The 26508-nt window shown below is 40.6% G+C and overlaps 2 protein-coding genes across 13 annotated transcripts in view; both read left to right on the forward strand.

The window, feature by feature from the left end:
- Positions 1 to 168: 168 nt before the first annotated feature.
- Positions 169 to 3337, forward strand: MRPL44 (mitochondrial ribosomal protein L44; the record flags this gene model as incomplete). Its single annotated transcript, XM_019007738.1, has 3 exons — positions 169 to 750; positions 1633 to 1811; positions 3004 to 3337. Coding segments are annotated over 3 exons (933 nt in total), but the record flags the coding sequence as incomplete, so codon positions are not given.
- Positions 3338 to 17440: 14103 nt separating this feature from the next.
- AGFG1 (ArfGAP with FG repeats 1) overlaps positions 17441 to 26508 on the forward strand; it is a 36374-nt gene continuing 27306 nt past the window's right edge. For 11 of the 12 annotated variants that reach the window (XM_015637474.3, XM_015637475.3, XM_015637476.3 and 8 more), the window contains exon 1: positions 17441 to 17873. In XM_015637474.3, coding sequence (XP_015492960.1) covers positions 17707 to 17873 — 167 coding nt within the window. In that variant the 5' untranslated portion in view covers positions 17441 to 17706. Of the gene's footprint in view, positions 17878 to 26508 lie in introns of all 12 variants that reach the window. The other variant, XM_015637482.3, reaches the window with a different exon arrangement.

Genomic DNA, 26508 nt, shown 5'->3' on the forward strand with positions numbered 1-26508 from the left:
CGGGGCTTGGAGAAAAAAGGGGTGCGACGGCCCCAAAAAAGGGGGAAGTCAGAACGTTTAGGCCCGGACTGATCACGCTTTGGAGCAGAATGGGTTGAGCTCCGCAGGTTGGCGTAGTCCGGGTTGAACGGGGCAGGCAGACGGGAATGCCGAACCGGCAGTGTCTGACCCCAGGGATTTAAATACTGGGTTTGGTATTCAAGATCAATAAATGCCCTTTCGAGAGGCGCGGGGCAGGTAACGCGTTCTGTGCTTGAGCTGGCTCCCTTTCCGCGTCGCAGGTCCGAGAAGCCCAACTGGGATTACCACGCGGAGATCCAGGCCTTCAGCCACCGGCTGCAGGAAAACTTCGCCCTGGACCTTCTCAAGACTGCGTTTGTTAACCCCTGCTACATCGAAAGCGAAGAGGCGAGGCGCCGGCAGCTGGGGCTGGACAAGGACGCGGTCGCTCTTCAGCTCCAGGACAACACCGGACTGGCGGAGCGAGGGCTGCGCTTCGCCCGCTCTTACCTGGCGCAGTGCTTTGAAGGCGCCTACCCAGAGCTACCTGCAAAGGGCATAGAAGCACTGGTTAATTTTCTTACCAGTCAGGAACTCGTCTCTTATGTGGCTCAAAACCTGGCCATACAGGACCTGGCGCTTTGCAGGGATTTTCCTGCACCTCCAGATGTGCTGCAGAGGACGTTCCTGGCTGTGATAGGAGCCCTGCTGGAAAGCAGCGGGCCCGAGAGAACCGGAATCTTTGTCAGGGTAAGTTCATTAAAAGCTTGTTTGTATCTGGATGGGGAGAGATCCAGGGAAGTTGGCAGAAGTTTCATAATACCTGTGATGATACAATTTAACAATGAGATCTGGTGGTGGTGGTCAGCTGGGGTTTTGTTTTTTTTTTTTTCATTAAGAAGGCTGATCAAATACATAAAATCACATACTTCTGGTTTATGATGGTGATATTAATATTTGCTGAAAAGGGAAAACATTATATTCCATGCACTATACTATCATGTAATGAAAATATTCCTTGTAGGGTTTCATATATCTTCAGTTTAAAAAACTCCATTCTATATCAATGGGTGATTTCATAGGTTTTTCATGTAGGAGTGCAAGCCCCTGGAGATATTTCATAAAAAATGTTATAATATAAATATATATAAAATGAATATTGAAATTCAGTGTGACAAAGTAGTTTTAACAGCTATTATTGTTTCAGTCATCCTTTTCCCTTATTTTTAGTTTTGTGATAGAGAAATGTTTGTTAAAATGTTCCTCCTGATAGGAGACCATTGAGAGGTGTCTGTAAGAGCAAGGAGCTGTTTACAGACGAGAGTGATCCAAACAGGTGAACGACCTGTGGGTTTGCACATTCCCATGTATTGTCACAGCTCCTCTGCTGTCACAGCTCGTCCCTCAGGCTGGAGTTGTCCCTTCTCTGGCTCTGGGGCTGACTTTGCCCCGGGCACAAGTCTGGCAGTGGCTAAACCAAAATCAGAGACGCTGAGCACTGGGATGGGGCACTGAGGCAGCTTTATCATTCATTTCAGTAATTCATCATCAGTTATTGTCTCTTCATACTGTATTTTCATTAGGAGACACCAGAATCTTCATTAATTGTAACTTCTAAATATTCTTCTTTAGGACTTTTTTATTCCCCAGCTGATTGGAAAAGACCTGTTTGAGATCTGGGAAGTTGTAAATCCTATGGGCTTACTTCTGGAAGAACTGACCAAGAGGAATATCTCTGCTCCAGAACCAAGAATTACCAGGCAGCTGGGAGTCAGCACAGTTCTGCCAGTCTACTTTGTCGGGTTGTACTGGTTAGTGCAATATTAATTTAAAGTTAAATGGATTTAATTAGAGGAGTGGGAAGGAGGGAAGATGGTCTTTTACTTTTCTACACATGGTTTTTGGTCAACTTGTTCCAGAAAAGAAACCTGATAGTGACTCCCATATAAAATGAGCCATTTAAGCACTGGCCATAGCTCACAATGCTGATACACAGACAGTCTCTGATTAAGGATTCCAGAGGCTAAACAGGGTACACTAAAGAGCTGGGGTGCATTCTGAGTGATCTGACACAGGAACTTTGGGAACAGCATAGCTGCATGGCTTTGGAAGGGCCACAGCTGTTTCCAGGGTATAGGTAGGCATAAAGAGACACCAGAGGAGGTGGGATGGAAGAGAGACTCATTCTAAGTTCCAGAGAAGATTTTAAGTTTTAAATCAGCAGCACTGTACTGTGGACCATAGGAGTGTCTGTGTCCAGGCAGGACTTAGGAAGTGCCAGTTGTCCCTGGTGCATTTGTGCTTGTCTCAGTCCCATTGTTCCTGTGGGGCAGGACAGAATCCACATCTCTGCTGCTTTCCTAAAGGAGCTGCAGATCAACTCATGGGAAGGCTGCCTTAACTTGTTGTGCTTTACTCTGCTTTGGTTTCTGTACCTTCTAAGATGTATCTTATAAAAAGGAAAGGAACTTTAATTGTTTCTCTTCTGGAATCCCTGGTGTACCTTCATGAACTGCTCCTATTTAGTGCCCATAGGTGTTTGTCAAACAGACATGGGCACATCTTTCATAACAGAGAAAGCTTCTCTATCAGTCCTTTTGAAGCAGTTTGAAATGCTTCCTTACCAGGGGAGGAGAAAAGATAGCACGTAGGAGAAAAGAAAAAGCACTTCAGTTCCTGTTTAAGCTAACCAGAGTAACGAATTTGCACATTTTTATCAGGGCTAGCAAATTAAGTGCTGTAAAGAATCAGTGCTGTGTTAGGAACCTAAATGAACAGAGTGTTCTTTCAGGGAATGGACACATTTCTGATCTGAGTTTCCATTGCTGAATATACAATTACTTATCTTTGCAGGAAAGACCAACAGAAATGTGTCCATTGTATGTATATAGAAATCAATGTTCACAGACACTGGAGAAAAAACCAGTGTTTTATTCATGGTACACAGCAGTGCTCAGGGTTTCATGATGGAAATGGTTGTAACTTTGTTTTTTTTCCCCCAAGTGATAAGAAGATTTTAGCTGAAGGCCCTGGTGAAACCCTGCTGGCTGCAGAGGAGGAGGCTGCACGCGTGGCACTGCGGAAGCTCTATGGATACACAGAGAACAGGAGACCTTGGGATTACTCAAAACCCAAACAAGAATTGGCAGCTGAAAAGGCAGTCAGCAGTAACTAGATGCTAAAAGACATTTCTGGTGTATCTTAAAAATCAATGGCTTCCATGCTGAATATAGGTGTATTTGGAAAAGCAAAATACAGTTCATTTTTTTGGTCTTCAGTGCTTGAAACTTCCAAACCATATATGGTGTTAAATAAAGCATTTTTCTTTTGCACAATGTTTAAGTTTGCTCATTTTCCTAAATGTAACAAAAATACCCTTAATCTGAATTTTTGCCTTTTGGCCGAGAAGTTTTTTCTGTACATCACAGGAGACCATTTTTAGTGATGTTTAATGACCTGTGACAAAGTCTCACTGTAGAGAAACAGCTTTCATGAATACTTCCTTGGAGATTGTTTGGAGAGGATTGTTAGTAAGCTGAGTTGAATTAATGGATGTAACATCAGCCTTTGGATTGTATCTGGATTGAGGTATCCTTCATCTTGTGAAAACATCAGGTGTGATGATGATCCTGACACTGTTGGGGATTCAAACTTCTGAGGTCTCACTGCTTTAATCCAAATTTTGTTTGCCATGCACATTGATTTCTGTTGTTGGAGCGCACTCTGAAAGATTTTTAAAATTTATAAAAATGCCTGCATTTCAAAATGAGAAATAAGTGAAAATAAGGATTGTGAAGGCCTGAACCTAAAGAAATTGGAGAACATGATTTCATGATAGGCTGTAAGATAAGCCTTTTGTTTTTTTCTCTTCTTGGTACTTTTCCTGTTTAGTCCATGTACTTTGATTTAAGCAGTCCCATGACTGGAGTATTAGATTCACTGAAACCAGGGTTGGTTTTGTTTGCAGGATCTGTAGCTGTTTTAGTGTAACTCAAAGTGCATGGCCAGACATTTAGGAATAACTCAGGTACCTGTGTGACGTTTCTGTTAAATGTCATAGAAACTCAGCATGCCTACCAGAGGGCAGCAGATGTGTGAGAACTGCCTATCTTTTGGAATAATTTTCTTAAAAAATGAGTGAGAGTCTATTACAAACTTGTCTGAACCCTGCAAGGAAGAGGCTGGATGTAGAACAGTTATTCAGGAAGTGTTTCCCACTTTATGCCATTATGAGCACTCACTGTAGAGGAAGACACCAGGTAACTGAATGTGCCTTCACTAAAAGGAGGGGGAAAATCAGGTCATCACTCATCCAAGTTTGATAGTGCAGCCCATGGCAACACATCCTTTGCCTTTGGCCCACCAGATCCATTTAGGGAAGGACACTTTGGCAGCCAAAGGTCCTGGCCCAAAGCTGCTGGGCAGGTCTGTGCTGTGGCAGTGAGTGCTAGCTCTGTCAGTGGAAGCAGATTTATTGGGGTTCTTAGGCAGGAGGAGTCTGTGTGACCCCCGAGTGTCTCCAGCACTCAGTGCCCTGCATCTCACCAGTGTCAAACACTGATGTAGCTGGAGAGCATTGAGACCTTCCTGCTGCCTCTGGCTGAGAAGTCACACAAGTGAGAGCTGGATACAAAAAGGAGGGCAGAAAGATCAGCCCAGCAAAAAATATGCATAAAAATTGCTTGTGTTAAATGAAAAATTCCATCTAGGCAATCTATTACCACTTACATAAGCAAAGCCAATAAGGTCACTATATTCCAGGGGAATAAGAGCAAAATGTGAAAAGATGGTAAAATTACTCATGCTATTTTTAGTTTCCAGAAGAGATTGTTGCTCTTTACCTATATTAAAAGGACAATAGTGAAGGTGGGTTTTTTACAACTGAAGTTTATTTATTTTCTACTTCTTTTATTTACATACTTATGTATTTTGAGATGGAGAAGCAAATTTCAGTTAGTTTACCTTTAAAAACAATTAAGATCTATTAAGATCTACTTCCTTTGGTTTTATAGTTTGGAATGTGGGTGTAAATCCTAAGAGAACTGAATTACTGAATACTGTGCTGGTTAAAGCTGAGTGATGCATGCAAGACGAATCAATTTACTGTATGGCACATGTATGGAACATATTGAGATCAAATGAAAAGACACTTTGGGGACATGGAAAGAAAGGACCGGGTTTTGATTGAAGTATGACTGAAAAAGGAGTTTTTATAAGAATGTGTGTCCTATTTTCAAGTTTCTAAAGGTTGGAAAAGCATTTTATGTGGTATCTGTGCTTTAAGATCTGACACTCAACATATATTTACAGCTTTAATTTACAGATTTACAGCTGTAGTAGTGGGATGATTTACATACTTTGGATTGCTAACCTTTTGCCTTGTTTTTTGAATCAGTAGCCATAAACCATAGCATAATTAAAAGATTGTCCTGACCTACAAAGTGTGGTGAAAATGGCAGCTCAGAAACATTGTTCATGATATTCCATGGCAGTTTTGTCTGAAAGTGCTTTGTGACCTGCTTGCACTGGTGCTGAGTACGAGTGCATTTATGTCTCTCTGTGGTTGTTCCTTTCATAATCATGTTTTATTTCTCTTTCAGAGGGACAACTGAGCAGAGTGTCAATAATGACTGACAGAAAGGAATCAGGACAGTTTATTCTTGCAGCCCATTAAAGAACTCGATTATTGTTACAAAAACTACATTTGTAAACTCACTAAACAGTAGGAAACACTAGTAACCTAGACCTGCTGTTTCTCCAAATGTTAGATAAATCCGGTGTGTGAATGGTCTTGGATTACTCTGTCGCCCTGAAAATTCAGCTTTTGAGCTTGCTAACATAGTTTTCTAAGGACTTTCCCAGGACAGTAACTGTAAACATAGATATGTGTACATTCTTTCTGATACACGTCTTGTGATGGGCATCTCTCATGGCCAGTGCAGTGAGAAAGTGTTATCCTGACCATCCAATCCCTGGCCATGGTCAAAAGCCTATAAATCCTGGGAGGAAAAATAAACTTTCTCTTCTTTTCACCACACCTCGTCCTGGGTCTGTGTGATCTATTCATCTTCAGCGGCGACATTACTCTGTTTCTGTCATCTACATCCTTTGTTGTTTTTCTTTTTTTTTCTAAGTGTTGTAAAAGCAATTTTATTTTGAGAAAGGTAAGAGAAATTCTATTCTATTGGTACCACCTAAGTAATTGGAGAAAAACTTCTTAATATGCTTTCATGTACTGTTTTCAGTTGCTTCTGTTCTCAGTTTGTGCCTTTGCTCCTGTGTCTCAGCAGTTCAGTGATGTGACTGATTACCCCGTTCTGTCTCCTTGCTTTCAACTGCAGCTTCTGGTTACAATAACCAGATGTTTTTCTGCAATTTTCTCTTAATAAAAAAAAAAAGTCCAGGAATAACTGTGTAAGTTGTTGCTGTGACTTAAAGGCAGGAGATGAAAACACAATCATTTCACAATTATCTCTGTGTTAATTCAGAGTTTGAAATTGCTGGTGAAAAGTAAAAGTTTTTACTGGTTTATGACATTTATTTTTTATTTCTTATAACAATCTCTTGGGTTTTATGATAAATCAAAAATTTAAATTAGGTGCTCTGGTGTTATGCTGCCATACAAAGCCATGAAGAATTCAAAACATCAAAAGGTGTGTTGTCATTGTGTTTTACAGGGCAGAGGGAGGGAATGATGCAGCACAGGAACATAAGAAGTGCCCTACTTTTCCTTGTCCTTAACTTTACTGAGTGCTGCCGTAACTTTAAAGAGGCTCTGAACTATTTGGGTTCTCATGCATCAGAGCTTTGAAGTTTAATATTAAGAGATGCATTTAGTGTCAAGAAGCAAACACTTCTCAATAAGGACAGATTGGTTTTATCTTTCCAAATCAATTCCCCAGATGTAATGACACTAGTTTTGTATTTTTCCCATTTCAGCTTGACTAAGAAACTAAAGATCCAGTGCTCACCAGTTGGTCAGTAAATAGCCCCTGTGGTAGTTTGAGGCTGCAGAGTGGGAACAGCTGCTCTGTGTGACAGAATCAGAGCACTATTGAAGGCTCTTGGTGATTACTAAATCACAGGCACACTGCAATGTAGCTCTTTGTGGTGCACATAAAAACAGCTGCTCTTGTTTGGGGAAAAGATAGCTCTAGGGAGAAGGTAAATATTATCATCCCTTTATATTTCTGTGTAATAAGTGTAATGTTTCTGCCAGTCTGTGGCAGCTGTGCTGGACATTGTGCTCTTGAATTTACAGGTTTATAATCAAATGTTTATTTTGGATACATTAAATCTTTTGCTCCTGTTGCTCAATCTGGGGACAATTACAGAACCTTACTTTTTCTGATATGGAAATTAAAATTTATTCTTTACCTCTGCAACTGTTCATTGGCAGTTGTACGCACTTATACCAATGTTCTTAATCAAGAAGAAATCTTGATTTTATTGATGTGGGAGGAATTTTGCATTTAATTCCAATAAGATTAAAATTTCATTGAGTTTTGAAGGTGCTTAAGAGCTCCCCTTTAAGGGGTATCTCAATGGCTCTGCAGTCCAGTGTTATCTCTTAATTAGTCTGGGATGCTTGTATAAATCAGGGCAACATTTGTTTTTCTACTCGAGTAACCTTTAGATTAGTTGTTACCTGACCTTTTTAGTTTAGTACTCTTTGTCCTGAAGGCACCATTTTGGTTTAAAGCACCTAATTTTGTTACTTTATATAGGAAACCAAAATGAATTGAATCAGTAGGTAGATGTTTCTATTAAAAATGTTATTTTCAATAGTAATTTAAATTACCTGGCCAGTGTTTTTGTAGCATTTCTGAATGCTAAAAGTTTGCAACTTGCAAAAAACTCCAAAAACATTCAGAAACAATGTTTCAATATCCACCTTCAGGGAACATTAACACTGTTTAATACAAGTTGTTTCAGAGACAATGGTGAGCTGTAATCCCTTGCTTCTGGCAAGAGGTTCCATAGTTTCACGATTCCCACATATTTAGTGAAATATTGAATCAAATCTAAAGTTTGTCAATGTATATGTGGCTTTTTGTAGGCCATGCCATGCACTTGGGTGGTAAGGAAAAGTGCCCCGGCAATTTTTCAACCTTAGAGAAGGGAGCAATTAAATACTTGTGACTAGTACAGGAGATGAGATTCTGAAGTTAAGAAGTTTTAAAATGTTCTGCTCTCACTTATTTGACCATTTCTAGCGAATGACGCCACACAGCAGGTAGTGAGGACAGACCCATTGCCATGCTGAGACAGTGGATTTGTGGGGGCATATTCAGATTTGGGATTAATATCTCTGAGGTAATGCAGGGGATATTGCTATTCAAACAATGAAGCCAAGTGGACTGAAAAATCAGTGTGCTTTCCTCGAGACTGAAGGAGACACATGGGTGGAGCACCACTGCCCATAGTAGACCTAAACCTGAGAGAAAATTCAGAGTAATTGGAGTTTAGAGGTAGCATTCTGCAACCTGTTCTTGTGGAGTGTCTCCTGCACAGAGGGAGTTCTGCAAAATTAAGAAACTACTGTTGAAACTAAGGAAATGTCCCAGAATTAGTCATGTCAGGAGGATTAACCAGGGAAAGCATTCCCACCACCAGAGGGCAAGGATTTGTCTAAAAGTTCTGGTGATTAAATAAAGAAATGAAGTTACTTTAGTAGTTATTTCAGTAGCACTAGGAGGAACAGCTTTATCCTCTAAGTTACTGGCAAAAATATCAGTGTTTGGGTTGACAACAGGACTAAACTATTTGTGAAAATGAGTCCAATATCAGAGAATGTTTAAGAAGGAAAGAAATCCAGAGAGAAAATGGCTTCATTAGTTGAGCTAGTTGAATGTTAATGGAAATTATTATCTTTAATTTCAAGTGATGTGAACTGGAAATGTTTATAATTTTTTTTTTTTAATACTCCATCAGGAAAAACACAGTTGCTTAATCTAAAAGTGTGTCTGAAGGTTTCCTATTCCATTACAAAGACTTTCTGATCGAGCAACCACTGTGGCAATGAGCTTGGGAGAGCTACTTTTATAATTTGATTAGGTTTGCTTTGCTAGGGAGATGATGGGTTTAAATTTGAATGATTCCTCTGTCATTTTCTGTTTATAATATGAGAGCATAGTTCAGTTTTCTTTAATGTTTCTTTTGCAGTAAATATGTATGTTAAATATTTAATTTCTGTCTCAAATATCATGTTATGCTATTTCAGCATGTTTTCAGTCAGGCAGTTTTCAACAACCTGTGGCCATCAGGCAATGAGACAACAATTGGAGAAGAAAAGAAAGGATGACATTCATATTGACACTTAGCAGATCCCCCCATGGCAATTCATTATTGCTTCTACTGCTGCTGATTACTTTAGAAGGAACTTAGATGCCCACACCCATCCAGTTTCACTTCAAGACCCACAGCCTTGCACATTTTTTTCCCAGCTGCTGTGAATCTGCTTTGACAGTGTCCTGTGGCTGCAGGCACAATGTCCAAGAGAGGTTTGTGAGGATTTCCTTGATTCAGGCTCTCTCCTGCATGACCAGCAGGCCTGACTGCTGAAGTTCATGGAAATCTAGATCAGTAGCAAATGGTTGATTATTCCCAGGTTTCAGAATTAGGTCGTTTATTTCACAATTTATTTGAAAGTTTTCTTTCAAACCAGTTAGTTCCTTGGTTATTTCAACTGCCCACTGCAAGCTCAGCTGTAAGATTATGTGTTTAGGAGATGATCATGGATCAGGTTGAATTTGGTTGATCTCATATATAAAAATAGGGTATTTAAAAATAAGTTTGAACATTTTTCTTTCTTAATTGGAGTACTATACTCATAATTTCCTAGTAACCAAAAACATCAGCGATTAAATTATAACAACAAAAAAAACAAATTTTGATAAAATTTGGAATAAGCTTCAAATTTTTCCTTTAGTGAAAATCCCCCTTATTGCAGAAAGGATTTGTTCCTAGTGACAGTACACACTGCTGAGTTATCTGACTCTTACTAGCTAATTTTTGAAAACTGCAAGGAATAATTTTATGCTGCAAGATAATTTTCAGTTTTGAAGCATCACAATACATCATTTAACAGGAAGATGTTATTCCAAAGAGCTGTGACAAATGTTTATTTGGATTTCAGTACACAAAGGGATGACACTGGCTGTCTAGAGTACCAAGGGCAATTGTGGGTATTGCCTGGCAATGCTGAGAGGCTGCAGTAAAGAAACAAAACACATGTGCTTCAGAGCAAGAAAATACAGAAAGAGCTAAGGCAGGCTTTAGGCAGGTGGGTTTGAACAGTGATCTCTGTCCAGGAATGTAAAATTAGCTTACCCTGGTAAATGCCTAGGTCAGTATCAATGAAAACTTTTCAATAATTACTATGAAACCTCCCTCTTTAGTTGTTCATTTGGTTAAATTCCTTCAGTTTTGAGTGTTTACAATCCTAATCAGCAAAGTTGCAGTGTGCAGCAATGCACAAAGCTCCTCCATCTCCTCTGTCTCCTGCCTGCATGTGTTCCCATGGCAGCAGGGCAGATATCTGTGGGCACAGAGGTACGTGCAGGGGGGAACAAGGACCTGAAGGTTTCAGAGAAGTATTTATAAGCTGTCTATGAATACATCAGACTGGAACAATTGGAAAGCTGGACCTTCATTAGTAAAGCATTGGGGTCTGAAACAACCACATACAAAGAGAAGCAGGATGTTAAACCTCTGTGTAGTCATAAAGTGGATCTTGATAATTTAGGAAAGTCAGGGTAAACTGAGAAGAGAGATCTAAAAAAAAATATTCTAACAGGGTTACAAACTCTAACAATTACAAGAGGCTTCATTAAAAGTCCTATTTTATAAGAAATACTATGTTTCCCTAACAATTTCTGTAATATTTGTTTCCCTATTTGTAATGATTTCTTAACTGTCAGGTTCCTTCTCCCCACCAATTTTCCCATTTCCAAAACACAGTCCATGGAATGTTACTATGCACAACGTGCCACTGATTATTCATTTGTTTCTGGTGGTTGTTTCATTGTTGGGTTTTTGTTGGGTTGTTTTTTAGTTTGTTTAAAATTTATTTAAACATGTAATTAGTAAGTATTAAATATTCCTGTCATGTAATGAAAAACCATTCTTTTTCATGTCAAGACATTCTGGTTAAGTCACATGAAGATAAGCATTTCTCTTTTTGATCTCCTAGTTAAAAAAGAGTTTTTCTAATTGACAAATGCTTTCAAAATCAACCTTCTTAGCTGCAATTCCCACACATTGTTTCCAAGAGACATGTCTGTCATTGCCACTTCAACAGAGAATGCATTCTTGAAAGAAATCTTTATTTTTTTACAGCTGTTTGTAACTAAAAGTATGGCTTGCAGTGTTAAACCCAGTTCAAGGCAAGACACTGCAGGTGCTCTTGCTGCACAGGAGAAGGTACAAGAGGCCTGAGTGTCAGGGGTTTCATTTTTCTAGTTAAAGCAGTTACTCGAAACAAAAAAATGTGAAGGTTTTTGTCTGTGCTTCTGAAGAAAATGACATGGAGAGAAAGTGCTAAAACATTACTAGGTTTAGCATTATTTTTCCCATGTATGGATTGAGATTAGGCTTCTCCTGCAGCAAACCTTCCCTATGAGGGTATTTGCAGGTACCAGGGATTATCCATATCCACTCACTGCAGCTGCAGGAGCCTGTGCTACATTCTCTGGGGGATCTTTTTGTCTGTTGTGTATCTTGTTAGTGCTTTTACTTTTATCTGTTATTGCTACCAGTCATAAAGCCCTTCTCTCTGCAGTTTGAATGAGACAAATTCTTAAAAGTTTAATGGAAAAAATCTTGGTGACAAGATCTCAGATTTTTAAATAAAATAGTGAGAAACATTACAGTAAATTCATAGAATCTGTTTTCCATTTGTAGTTGTACTCTTTCATAAATGGGGTGACTGAAACAATTAGTTTTCCCATAATCACATGACATAGATTATCTTCTGTATTCTTCTAGTTGAATGTTTGACATCTAAAAACTCTATTTCCTGTATTTCCTTCTTTTTTTATGTCCATCTTCATTTTTTACTCAGATAGTGGTTTTTTTCACCCCATTTCAAGTCTAAATGGATGTTTTCATGATTACCTATTCTGATACTTCTTATATTCATTGATTTGTGCAGTGGAGTGTACAAAACTTTATCAGGCAAGACTCAAACATTACTACATTGGAGTCACAGATTTACAATCTCAGTGCTTCAGATCATGCAGTGCATGACAGGTATTTTGTGTCTTGTCTTGGGAACTGTGACTCTGCATCTTTTTTCTTTTTGTCCTTTTTCATTCTTTATATAATCAGGCAGCTTAGAGAATTAGAACTGTTTTCTAGACTCCAGTTGTAGACACTGCTTCAGGGTTGCCATAAGGACCACAAGATATCTGCTCAGAACAGTTAATTCTACTCTAATGTTCCCCAAATCAGACGTCAAGTAATGTTTATTGAAATAACATTCTAGGGAAGTATGAAGGAGAATGTGAGTTTTTTAAAATGTGGGTAAATAAAAGAACACTGGCTGAATATGCTGTTTCTCCTATCTATTTTAATATTCTTTCCCTCACTGAATATCTTTGAGAAATTACTTATATTTCTTTTTGTCCAATCTAAGGCACTTTGAAGAGAAGCACTAACCAATAGCAGTTTCCACAAATTAGACTGACTAATCAATAATTTAGATTCATTAGTGAAAAGCAGCAAAGGCCTCTCCTCACTCCCATGGGAGTTTTACAGAAAACAGGCAGGAAATGCTCACCATCAAGTGGAAAAGGTACTGAAGAATTGAACTTCAAAATACATTGGGCTTTAAACACAAATCTCATTTATAGGTCAAGAAATAACTTAAGTCTTTAAATTTTAATGTGAAAATTAAGTTGTTCCTGCTCAGAGTTGGGAGAACATTTCCTGGTTTAGTACTTTATGTAGCCAAATACTACAGAAGCTGTTGGGGTTTAGATGTCTGTTTAGATTCTTTCTCTCCCTCTTCTAATTTAGAACCAAAATAGTTGAAGACTTGAACTACCTTGTCACCATCAAGTTCTGTCTTTCACATCTGTCTCCTAAAGCTGGTTTGGTTTTTTTTTTGCATGCTTGTCATTTTGCCCATATCAGTTCCACAACTTCTTTCTTCTATCCATAGACTCTGGGCTGCCTTGTATAGTGCCAACATTCCTGCAGGATGCTCCAGCAAATGAGAAATATTGTATGACTTACCATTATATTTCTATTGCTGTTACGGGATCAAATATGAATATACTCTGTGGTTTAAAGTGTTCCACTCTCCTCTGGCATGTTCCTCTGAAAGGATGCACAAAACAGTCATTTTACCAAAATTTCTGTGACAGTTTATAAAGCATCATTCAACTACAGGATTTTATAGATTAATGATAAACCAATACAAAAGAAAAAACAGTAATAGAAACATTGGCATATTATCTAAAAATAAATGTAAAGATGAACTTAAAAATTAAATGCATTTGCCTTGCATACAAGATATTCCTATGACAGATATTTTGCCTTCACTGCAACTGTATATAGACATGTTCTTTCCACTGCCTAGTCTGTGATTACAAACTGGAACATGATCTTGTGCACTTAAGGCATGATGGAAATTCAAGAACTGTGTCAAATAAAGGGGCAAGGTTGAAATATTGATAACCTTTCGACATTACTGGCCAATCTAGAAAGCAGGAAGAGAATCATATGGTGACTGAATTTCCTATCCTGTATTACTCCAAATGAATTAGGTGTATGTCACACAAATAAAAGATGACATTAAAAAATACAGACCACTAACTTGTTCATTACAAACATCCCAAGCTGATGTGACTGTGCCTTCCTCTTTATTGTGAGGTCAGTTTCTTATTCACAGCTGTTAAGGGTAAAGGCAGGGCTTTCCATCATTTACCTTTTTTTACAATGTTAATGTCATAGCAGTGAGTGGGAAATGTCCAAGGGAAATGGCATTGCAAGTAAAGATAATGTTGTAATTGAATCATATTTGTCTGACCATATTCCTGCATTGAATTGTCCAGATTTAAGTAACTGTCAACAGGCTGTATGATTTATATAACCATTACTATGACTTTCCCTTGTTCTGATTGCTTGCCAATATGTATCTATTCATTAATAAAAAGCTACTGCTTGAGTAAGGCCAGGCACAGACACACTAATTTATGCTCAGTGGACTGAACTTTGAATAGAGCATATCAGTGAACATTCTGGCTGTGTTCTGTCCTAGCATTTTCAGAAAACCCTTCATATACAAATATTGAAGTAGCAGTTTACCACCAATCCGATATACCTAATCCCAGGATTAATTCTGTATGCCCATCAGTGGTAAAGCAAGATGGATTTAATAGCCCATTAGCCTTTCAGCATGATAATTTTCACGTCACTTATCCTGCTGCGTTAATTGCTTTAAAGTGGATATTATTGACCTCAATCCTAGTGGCAAACAGAGAACGTCTTATTCATCTCCCAAATGTACATTCTTAGACTTTTGTTTCTTTTAGTCCTGACAATAAATCCTCTAGATTATGTTTTTGTATATTATAATTTATACCCCATTGGCCCATATTTAAGAGCTTACTGAAGCAACATCTTTCAGATATTATTATCCACGACTGGAATATTAAATCCTGTTTCTTATGTAAAGAGAAATGTTGCAAGTATAAAAAATAATTGTTTTACCTCTTGTTAAGAAATTAATTTTAATGCTAAAAGATGTAGCAGGTGCAGCAGGGATTAAGCACTTCTGGAATAAACAGCTGGCCAATATATTTCCAACTGCAGAAGTCATTAGAAGGAGAGAATGAAGAACAAATTTGGACAGAGAAGCTGCACGAAAGGAAATTTGGCTTCTAGTGCAGAGAAACATAGTGAAAAAGAAAATCAAGGAGTAAAACTGAAGTACTTTTATTAATGCATATTATTTGTGGATATTTTCCTTCAATGATTTAGAGGAAGGACAGGCCAGCTGCTTTGAGGGAATTAATGCTAGCTGTGAGCAGCAAAAAGTAGAAAAAACGGGAGTGGAAGGGGAGCGCAAGTTAGGTTATTGCTTGTGGGGAGGCGAAACAGGGCTGCAAGTTACTGTAGCCAGTTTTTAGATCTATGTGTGTTAAAAGTGTTACACACAGTTATACATAGGGCCTTGTATTCCTTAGGCACTGGTTCCTATGGGAAACACGAGGGTAAGATTTACATACTTGATTGTAGGAGCCCAAGGTTTGGAGCCAGGTGTGCCCACAGAGTCTAGGAAAACCTGAACCTCACAGATCTCATTTGTTACACAGTGTATCCTCACACATCCCTGAAGTCTCATTTTTGTAGTTTCCTGGGGTAAATTTGCTCTACAAGATACAGAATGGAGAAGCTTGGCATTTACGAAAAGTGGTTTCTAAAACACAGTAATGGTAACATAGATAATTTATCTACTAATGTAAGCCTATCTTGGTTCAACAGGCGTATCAAACACCAAAATAACAACATAACTGTTTCATCACAAAACAAATTGGACCCATAAGATTCCTACTGATTTTTCTGATTGACTTACAGTGCTAGGATTTTCTCTGAGAGCTCAGTTCCACATTTTACTGACAATGTCAATGACAATGATGTCGTTTTTATTAGCAGCTGTTCCTGTGTGACATTCACGTGAGTACAGTCGTGACACGAGCAGTCGAAGCTGCATGTTCCAGCTTCAGTTACAAACCACCTTTGACTCTGGTTGAAACAAAACCTGGCTGCATGAAGCGACTCTCTGCTGCAGCAGGTGTGTGGCCAATCACTGCTCTCCAAAGGATTTTCCAGGAAATAAAAAATAAACTTGTTTTTTAACCTTCAGGGGTTTTTTTTTCTAAATTTAGGTCATCTGCTTTAGGTAATTGAGGTCATTGGCAAAGGTACAATGTTAGCATGTTTCGTAAAAGCCAAAAGAAATGAAACCTTCTGAATAACAAGAAAGTCAGCATTTCATAGTGAAGTGAAAAATTAGAGGAAGCAGTGAGAATTTGGTCCTTATAAGACTGGAAATATTTCCTGTTTATTCCTAGGAATGCTACTTAAACATTGGTGATTATGTAGGGATGCTTATTTTTCACTTTGACCTGCTCCTGCCATCTATACTAGGAAAAAAATTAGAACATTGCCTTCTGTGTTTAAAACGTAGAACTGGTTGGTTAGCTCATGTAAATTATCACATCCAGAGGAGTAAGAGGAGGAAGAACAGATTACTGATGCTGAACACCTAGTCCCAGATTTTTTAACTAAAACTATGAGGAAAATACAGTGGATCAGATCTTGCTCCTATGTGTACTGATGTCAGGGGCACAAAACTTGACCCTAAATACATTGCATTGGGAATCATTAAACCTTAAAAGATTTTAATCATACATAGCATTGCTGGAGTGTTTTGCAAATGAAATCACTAAAACATTAAGGGCATTGACTTTTTTTTTTTTACATTGATTTCGCACACTGTTTAAAAGTATTCCTTTAGGCGACTTTGTGCGGAACAAACACGTATTTTGTAGATGAGGGGGCTGACTGAGGTTTCCTCTCGGGTACCAGACGTACGTGACTGCTGGCTCTGTTCTCTCCCCTTATGGGGGAACGGCCAGCCGGGCACCAACTTCCCAAAGGAAAACTGTGTATTTCTCACCTCTGTCCCAAGAAAGCCAGACCCCGTGGGGTGTTCTCCCCACAAATCCGCTGCTCGCTGCAATCCGCACTGACGATCCTCAAGGAACCTGGGCCACCAGCCCGTCCCCCGGGTCATCCCCGCCGCCAGGACCCCCGGGCACCCGGTCTGGGACGGGAATAAAGCCCCTGAAGGGACCGGAGCGCCTCCGCCCTCGCCACGCTCCGTGACTCAGTTTCCCGTCTTTTGGGCCACAGAGGGATACAGGCAGGGCTGGGGCGAGGACGAGGCAGGTGCTCATTCTTTCACGGAGCACCTCCCGTTCTCTCCCCAGCCGGCCTGAGCCCACAGGGGGCTGAGGGGCGGCGGGGACTGCCAGGCGCCCACCCCGCTGTGTGCGGGAACAGCCCCCCCCGAGCACCCCGCTGAGCGGGGACGCCATCCCCTCCTCCCCGAGACAAGTCTAAATGCGCTCCCTTTCTACTGATATTTTTCCATTGGGATTCTCCACAGGACTGAGCCCCTGGCCCTCTCCCCGCTCCCAGCCGGGTCACGCGGGGAGACTCGGCCCCGCCGCTGGCGCCGCCCCGGGCCGGGGTCGCGGTGTGAGGGAGGGGATGTAATGCGTCCTCCCAAGCGCCAGGGGGCGCTGCAACCGGCGGGCGCGCAGGGCTCCGCCGCCGCCGCCATCTCCTCGCTGAGCTCATAAAGGTGTCGCGCAGGTTCCGCCTGGGCTCGTCATTCCGCCGCCCCGGGCCCGGTGCCGCCGCCGTCGCCGCTGCTGCTTCTCCCGAGCCGCGGCCCCCGCCCGCTCCCTCCCTCGCGGGGCCGCCCGTCCGCGTCAGCAACCACCGCGCTCCCGCACGGGCCCACAGGCAGGCGCCGGTTGTGCGCTCCCCGCCCCTTCCTCCCCTGTCTTCCCCTCACCCCGCCGTCCGCCCGGCCCCTCTCCCGCCGGCCGAGTCCCGGAGCGCCGCCGCCGCCGGGGTGTGAGCGGGGCCCGGCGCCGTGCCGGGCCGTCCCTCGCCGGCGGGGCCATGGCCGCGAGCGCCAAGCGGAAGCAGGAGGAGAAGCACCTGAAGCTGCTGCGGGAGATGAGCAGCCTCCCGCCCAACCGCAAGTGCTTCGACTGCGACCAGCGGGGCCCCACCTACACCGACATGACCGTGGGCAGCTTCGTGTGCACCTCCTGCTCCGGCATCCTGTGAGTGAGTGCGGGCGGGGACCGCCGGCTCCATCCCCCCGACACCGGTGACCTCCGCCCCCGGCCGCCGGGGGACGCGTCCGCAGGGCGGCGGCGGCCGGGCGGTGCAGCCTCGCCGCGGGTCTCGCTGCGCCGCCGCTCGCCCTTCCTGCTGCTGGCTTGGCCACGTCGGAGGGCAGCGGGCGGGGGGCTCTCCCGGGGAAGGGAAGGGGAGGCCATCGCGAGGCTTCCCGGGCGTGTTCGCTGGAAATCCCCGTCGGAGCCCCCAGTGCGGAGGTGGCGGCCGCTGGCGGGGTGTGCGGAGCTGGGGCGGACGGCAGCCCCGAGGGCCGGAGATGATCCTGGGGAGGTTTTTCCGGCACGTAGGGGGAGCGCGTACGGGAAGCTGGAGCACCACCACCCCACGGACGTGTCGGAGGGGTGGTTAATTAAACAAGTGTGCGACGATACTTGTGGAAAGCGAAGGGGCACGTGGCTGAGCAGTTCACTGTCATGACAGCCTTGAAGATGCGGGGATACTAAGCCCCTGTCGTGAATACGTTTACAAATATTACTTTAACGTTAAGTTAAACCACCAGCATAGTTTCATGTGCTTTGAGTTCTGCTTGGTGGTAGTTTGTAAGACAACTCTTCAAGCTCTGTCTCAGTCGATAAACTCCAGCCCCAATGGTTTCAGAGGAGACTTGATAAGAAAAGTAGAAGGGGGTTGGGTGTTTTCCCCTTTATATCGACTATTTTCTACAATCTACATATATATAAACCTGGGAAAGGGATTGGCTCTGATAAAGTGATTGCATTTTTCCTGTTCCTCATTCCTGTATGGGCCTCCCCACTACTCCTCCCTTTTCCACCCATCCTCCTCGGAGATAGTGTGTATGAAACTAAGAGTTGAAGACAGTCAGTTGTGGATTTCGGTCACATATCCATAATTTTTGGGGAACACCCTGATGTCTGCTTAGCTATTGCTGTTTACTTTTACATGATTCTGTAGCTTTTTGCTAAGGGAATGGGGCAGAATCAAAGAGTAACCAAAGAAGTAATAAATAATATGTCAAAGGACACAGATCGGTGTTTCTAAGGGTTTGAGTTCAAAAAAGGCGTTCAGGAGTCTGAACTAATTTCTGTCCCCTTACTACCCCAAATAGCCCTTCCAAGTAAGGTCTGGTGTTTTAGAACAAAGTTGGTAATTATGTTAAAATGCAAAACAAAACAAATACATTAGTTCTTTGCTGCATTTACATGGAACAAACTGCCTTTTATACTAACAGACAGCTAAATTAAACTTGTAGTTCTTTTACTTCTGCTTTACTTAGGCTTCTGAACAGACTTGATGCAAATACAGAAAACACATTAAATACATTTAGGTTGTGAAATTGAAAAGAGACTGGTTTCTCACACATACATGCCACTCAATCAGCCAGCTCTGGCTATTGTTTGCTCTCTTAGCAAACTGTTATTTGTGCTGGCATGTGAAACTATTTTAAGTTACTGCACTGAGCTTATTTTAATGGTTGCACATGTTCTTGCTGGGTTAAACTGACAGTGTGATAAAGCTGCACCATGAGGGCGTATGTCTTTATTTTTCAGGCTTCTTAACCTTAATAGATAAATATATGGTGAATGCTGTGGAAATGCTTAGAGTGGGTTCAGAAGAGTCTGTTCCTTTTATCTGTTGGCTTGGAGGTATGGACTACTAAAGTGGATAGTCCAATTTATAGCAACCAAAAGGATATACAGGCAGTGAAGCAGCTCATAAGCAGGGGACAGCTGCCACTTGGTGTTAAGTTGACAATCATTTGGATGTTACCATGCTTAAAGGAGGAAGACTATCTGCAAAAACATGGTTAATGTATTGGTATTCCAATAAAATGTAAATTATTTTTCATTCTAAATATGCAGTGTTTCTGTCTTGCTGTAAAAAAAAGCAGCCACAAACAACATGTTTGGTTCTTAAAGCTAGTAACAGCTACACTTAAAACTGTACTAAACGACTGTTAGGAGGACTTAAATCTTCCCTAAAATAAATTTGGACTCATTCCTTCATGTCAACTTGGAAAAACTTCCATAAATTGTCTGTGCAGGGTCATATACATTAGTTAATACCTTAGAACCTAGGCAGTGGGATGTTTTTGTTAGTGATGGGACTTGGTGTAGGTCATGTCTGTTTCATAACTAGAAATTTAATTTTAACATTTCTGTCAGAACAGTTCTTCAAATAACTTGTTTATTTCCAAATGCTTTTCACTGTAGAATTCCATGGTGAGGGACATGACTTGGGAACAAACCACATAATGGCAAATATAAAAGTACTGCTGCTTCTGTAGTTCTTAATGGCTGTTTGCGTTCTGCCTCATAGTACTTGCTTTACTGTAAGGCTTTAATAATCTTAGTACTTGATCTTGTTTATATACTATGTGAATGACTTGCTTCTTGTTTTAATTATTTTTTTCTAATCTGGTACAGGAAGTATTCTTGGAGTCAAGTAGACTAGTTTTTTCAAGTATGAAGTGCTCAATGCAAGATTAAAATACTAATAGATTAAAAAGTCTCCTTCAGAATGGTTTCTCAGTTAATTGATAAGTGCTTGCTAACATCAGTATCATCTTAAATAGGCATGTTACTCTAGATACAGTTAACACTAAAGTCTTTAAAACTGTAGTATAACTTTTTTTACTGTTTTCTGAAGTGTTTATTCATTGTCCTGTCTATTCACAAATCTTAATTCTGGATCCATCCTGAATTTCCTTTAAATATTTCAGGTGTATCAAAAGAATGATGCTATGTATTACTAGATTTAGCTTTAAAAACCTACTATTCCCTCTACTGATTCCCAAAATAATATGTCTACCTTGTTCATATTATGCTGAAAACAATGACAGAACTAGTGGCTTTGCTAAAAAGACCTGTTTCTGACTTAAATGTTGAAGGTGAGTCTTGTCAAGTCCGAAGTGTGAATGACAGGAGGTCTTTTCCTGTAGTACCTGGGGTTTAAGTGATCAGATCAGGTTTACCAGAGCAGAAGTTTTGCTGTGCAAAATGGTGCACGCAGGAGAAAGTTGATGCACAGGGGCGTGAATCTGCTTCCTCTTAAAATACTTCCACTTGTCCCGTGTTTAAATTCTTCATGTGGGCAAAAAAAGGATGTTAGCATCACACAAGGTAATTAAACTTTTTGGTGTTGTACAATAATATAAGATATCTGGAATTATACATACACTTTCTGCCCTGAGAGCTGGAGGAGATGCTCTGGAGGAGGAGTGTGCTCAGGTCAAGGATTACAGTCATACACCACAGGAAGATTTCTCTTTATTACAGCAAACCCGCATCTTGGGAAATGTTGGCAGGGAGATTATTTTAGTTTGACAGAAGTCCTTTGATTCAAAGGATTCTATTGGTAGCTATGACTATTGTTTTTCTGGATGCTCCCATGTGGCCTGCTGACAGTGACATCTTTCCCTTTGTCTTATCAAATGCCTGTGTCTTGTATCTCAGCTGTCTATGTATCTCTGCTTTCAAGCACTTCTGTAGCACTCAAAGTCAGCCTGCTCCCAACTTTGATAAAAAGAACATGTTTTTCAGTTCACCAATGGGAAACATCCCTGTTTAAGAGTCCACTTGCACATGTTCTGTATTATATAATTTTTATAGTTAATCTTGACTCTTTTCTGTATCTGCTGTGATAAGTAAGGCACTCCTATCCTTTCTCTCACTGTCCTCTTACCTCCCTCCCATCTTACTTAGGAAGTCTCTTGTTCAGCAACAAGGAATATTTAGAACATACTAGGTACTTTGAGAAATGCTAAAGCCCTTTCATGCTATTTTTTTACAGCTGTTGGCCTTCTGGTTGCTCTGGTTGTTCCTAGTTGAAATTTTAAATTTAAACTTTTCATGGGTAGGGGACTTCTGTATTAGACAGATGGAGGTATTGGATGGAAGATAGATTAGTAACAAACTATAGCATCTCTGTGCTGTGGTGATGAGTTACTGTCCTTTCCCTAGAAGTTTAGCAAAAATTAAAATAGTCTAAATAAACAGTGCTAGAGTGAAGGTGATTGTGTTAGCATGACTTTTCAGTCCTTTTTTTCCTTTGGAGCATGTTTGGAAAATTACTTCTTGTGTTCTGTGTCTCTGTGTGTGTGTATGTGTGTATATATATATATATATTTAAGGCTATTTTCTGTGTTACTAAATTTCTTGTTTTGAGTTGCAGGGCAGGAGAGCAAAGGAAATGTCTCTATACCACAGTGAGCACTGTGCAGTTCAGAAAGAATGTTTGGGTATTTTTTGAGAAAAAAACCTAAATTATCCTCAACTCTGCTTCAAAATGTGTGTATAAGTCTTCTGCAATTAAAAATAAATGAGCTTGTGAGATGGCGGAGGGTCTCCAGGGAGGTCTACGAGTATGAGGAATGGCCAGTGCTGCTTCTCTTTTGCTAATTACAGTTGCACAGAAATACTAATGAAGGCTGTGACATTGGGTTTTCTGATGCTTGTTTTCTGGACACCTGGGGATGTGGGGTGCTTGCTCTGTGGTGGCTAGGTATTTGACTTGCCTCATTAACTTCTTGCTTTTTAGGGGATCAGATTTTCATCTCCTAGGTTAGGAGATGGTGTTAAAATCTGATCCAGGGGACATTAGCAGTGTTGAGCAGCCGTCTGCCCACCATTTGTCCTACGAAAGGGACCCTCTGTTCTGTCAGAGCTCACTATTTACATTTTCCTCCCCTCCCAGCCCTGGCCTTTGCAGACAGCTGCTCTGCCAACAATCACAAATTCAACTATAATTTACCGCTAAATTACGTTAGTAACAAATATCCTCTGCTTGTTGACTGTGTTTTGAATGTTTAATGTTTCAATTGCCAGACTGCAGAATCCTGTGTCCGTGGCCTTAAAGCTTCCTTTGTTTGTGAGAGCACCAGTTTAACAATGCCCTCTGGAGAACAGTGGTCTCATGTTCTCTGAAGCTGCCCCTACACTAAGCTGTGACTCAGTGAGGGTCAGTGGAGGAGAGTCTCTGAGCTGGAAGCTCTGGTCACAGTGCTCTTCCACAGAAATAATCATTGCTGAGCGTGAAGAAGTTGGCAGTGATGAGTGGGATCTCTGTGTGGGATGTTCTAGCTCTGGTGTGCTGGATAAATGCAGATGGCAGAATTGTCTTACTCTGTCATATTTCCCCAGGGCCTCTTGGGAGGAGAGAGCTGCAGTCTGGTTTAAGTGCTGAGGTATCATTTGGTTGCTGCCTTCCCTGAAACTTCTGTTGTAGGGAAGGGAGTAACTGGTACCACTGCACAGGGGCAAGTTGCAAATACTTGTTCAGGGTCAACTTAAATTTAGGCATGGATAATTTGCACTAAGGGACTGTAATCCATTCTATTCCCTGTTAAATAGGGAGTACTGTAAAGCATTAGAACTGTGTGAAACACTTGTCAAATACAAGGAAAGAATAATTTTTCCTACAAAAAAGGAGGTTTGTTAATTCCTCATAAGGGATAATTGTACTTGGCTGTCTACCAGTAAGCTTCCCCCATATGTAGATAAGCTGTTTGTGAATCATTTGGGTCATTAAATAATCTCTGTAGGTAAGGAAGGGTTGGACCTTGAATCCTGTTTCAAAAATCTTACACTCTGTTTAAGGGAAATTCCAGGCAATTCATGGATGTTATTTAGACATCATGAAAAAATAGAGAGTTTGCTGTTCTAATAGTAGAATCAAAGTAATTTATCAAATAATAATGCATATGTTTGGGCTGTGTTTGTGTGCAGCTTCTTGTCTTGAATTCCTTGTTCTGGGCTGACTTAGGCTGCTTTAGCATAAGAGGAAGCTTTACATAGGTTCCCTGCATCCTTTGCCATATTCAATGGACATAAATACTTGATTGTTCAGTATTGCAGTTTACTGCAATAATTTAAAATTTATAGTTTACTTTAGATAATGGCTCTTAAAGTTTTGTTCAGAATTTCCAGTCCTCCTGGACCACTGACGTGCTCTCTTTCATGCTGTCAGACATCTGACACCTCTGTGTGGAGATCTGATCTTTAAGGGGGCATGTCTTCCTTCTTTTAGCAGGATGGTGTAAGAGAAATGTGAATTCATCTTATCCCATATGGATATGATGTGTATATCAGGAAACCTTATAAAACCTTGTGAAATCTTATATAGCTGAACTCTTCACTGGAGAGAAAGACATGGCAGAAATCTCTGGTGAGATTTAACAAAATCTTATCTAGGCCTCAACTATGTTTAATATTGCTGTTTAACAGAGCTGAAGATACTGAAGATATCAGAGTTTGCTGATGTAAATGCTCTGAAAAGCCCTGGTAGATCAGTGTAGAGTAAGTCTGCCTTAAAGAACTTGTACAGTGCCTTGAAATTGCAAACACAGGTACAACAGAGCACTTAAACTGTACTTACTGCAAAAAGGAATTTTGAGCAGGAGCTAGTAGTAGGAAAGTTGAGATATACTGCCTGTGCTGAGAAACATGTGAATGTGTTAGTGAATAGCTCTGGCTTTTAAACAGTCATTAGTTTACAACTATCTAACTGTGCTGCTATTGTAATTACTAGGAGGAGAGTAAATTGAACAGGCTAAGGCAGACAGAACTGCTTTTATACTTACTGTAAAAGCAGGGGACAGTAATTGTCATATAACATTTGATGGAGCATATCTGTGTGAAATGCCAGGTGGATGCCAACTTTGTTTCTATGCTGTCACTCAATGTGTGATGCTACAAGTGCCATTTAGTGAAATGTAATTACTTGCATGCACAGACCGAGAAGGTGTTTCTTTTAAAACCCAAATATAAGCAGAACCTAATCCCAGCATCAGCTCTGAAACAATTAATTTTAACTGCATAGAACTCCTACAGATTTCTTTTAAATTTCATCATCTCTAAATGAATACTTACTTTAAAAATATCTTAGATAATACTATAGTATTTTAATAAATGTAATTTCTTGCGATGTAGGTGATACAGCTAGATGAAAGATGTTAAACTGGTAACTTTAATTTACCAAGAAATTTAAATATTTTGAGAGAAGGTAGTTTAATCAACTATCTTAAAATCTCTCTCACCAACTTCAGTGAAATTTCTACCTTGTCAAGGTGCTGAATTGTGGAATATAATGTCAGCTGCTCTGATTTAAAAAATTTGCTGAAACAAATAGTATTTTGTAAAACTAATTTTTGTATGCCTGTAGGTTTGTAAATGACTTCTGCTTTTAAGGTACTCAAAATCACTGCATTCCGTAGCAAAATACCATTAATGGTTTATCCAAGTGTTTCAAACAGTGATTATCTCAAACTTTTCTCATGAAACTTAGGCTAAAATGTTACTGCTTAGTGTTCTAACCTGTATTCAGTTTAAGATTAAAAATGTGGAGATCTGTTAACACAGGGTCAGAATTGTCTTATAGGTACACTTGAATTTAGGTGTGAAGGTGAATTTGCAGGCTAAATGTGCAATAATATTTTCCCATTAGACTTACTTGGAAAACTTGAAGTGCTAAAATTTTTCGGTCAAAGTTAAATATAATGTTAATATTTGAAATACCAGATTTTTGTCATAGGCTGTTCTTATGGATAACAATTTAATTTATAGTTAATGTTCTTGGGTTAATTATGGACCTTAAAGGAAACCATCAGTTGTCCTAAATTAGATATCAGTGTTGTTTTTTGTTTTGGGTTTTTTTTTTTTAGTTCTTAAAAGCAATCTGAGCCAAATATGGAATTAAAAGGTTAGGGACAAATACAGGCAATACAGCTATCAGTTAATTTTCTTAGTGATTTGTCAGGCCCGTGTTACATCCTTGGAAAGCTTTTTGTGTGCTTTGGTATCCCATGCTTGATGTATATTAATTGTTTTTTAAGATGGGATTTCAGAAATCCAGGCCTGGTTAACCTGAGTGTTAAACTGGCCCTGTGGTATTGCCTGGGTGAGTGTCTCCACTGCTTGGCACATGTGGGATAGAATGTTCTTGCATCCATTGGGCAAAGCACAACTTGGGTTTGATTGGAAGTGTTTGTGGGTAAAAGCAGTAGTTAGCATGTATTTAAAGGAGGAGTTTGAAAAGAAAATAAGCTTTTTCTTACCCTGGTGCTGTTGCTGAGGAGGTTTTCTCTCTGTGCTTGCAGGCTGTGACTGAACTGGGTTTGACTATGTCAGGCTGTGGCAGCACAAGTGGCTGGTGTTCCTGCCGGCCCTGCGTGGCGTGGATGTGAGAGTGGTGCCAATCTGGGCTTAAGGCAGAGCTGCTCATGTTTGGAGCTGTGGCATTAGCCGTGGTACCTCCCATTTGAGAGCATGCTAAAACCAGTGTCTTTTTGCTTTTGTTGTGGTTGCTTCTGTAGTGTTCAGGAAGAGGAGTAAGCCCCTGTGAGTGCAGGGGCAAGAAGTAAATTAGAAAAAAGATGCTGTGAGCAAACAGGAAATGTGGGTTAAAGCAAGAGAAAAAGGCCGAGCTGGGCAGTTTAGCTTGAAGAAATCTAGTTATTGTGAAGTTGTAATAAGAGATCAAAGTGAGGAAGGAGTTGGAGGAAAAGGAAGCTACAACCAAGGAACCCAAGAGTGAGAGACAAAGGGTAGAGGCAAGAGTGGAGCAGATTAGGATTAAAAAAAAAGGTCTAATTTTGTTTTC

Source organism: Parus major, chromosome 9 (genome assembly GCF_001522545.3).
Source record: "Parus major isolate Abel chromosome 9, Parus_major1.1, whole genome shotgun sequence".
Taxonomy (NCBI): domain Eukaryota; kingdom Metazoa; phylum Chordata; class Aves; order Passeriformes; family Paridae; genus Parus; species Parus major.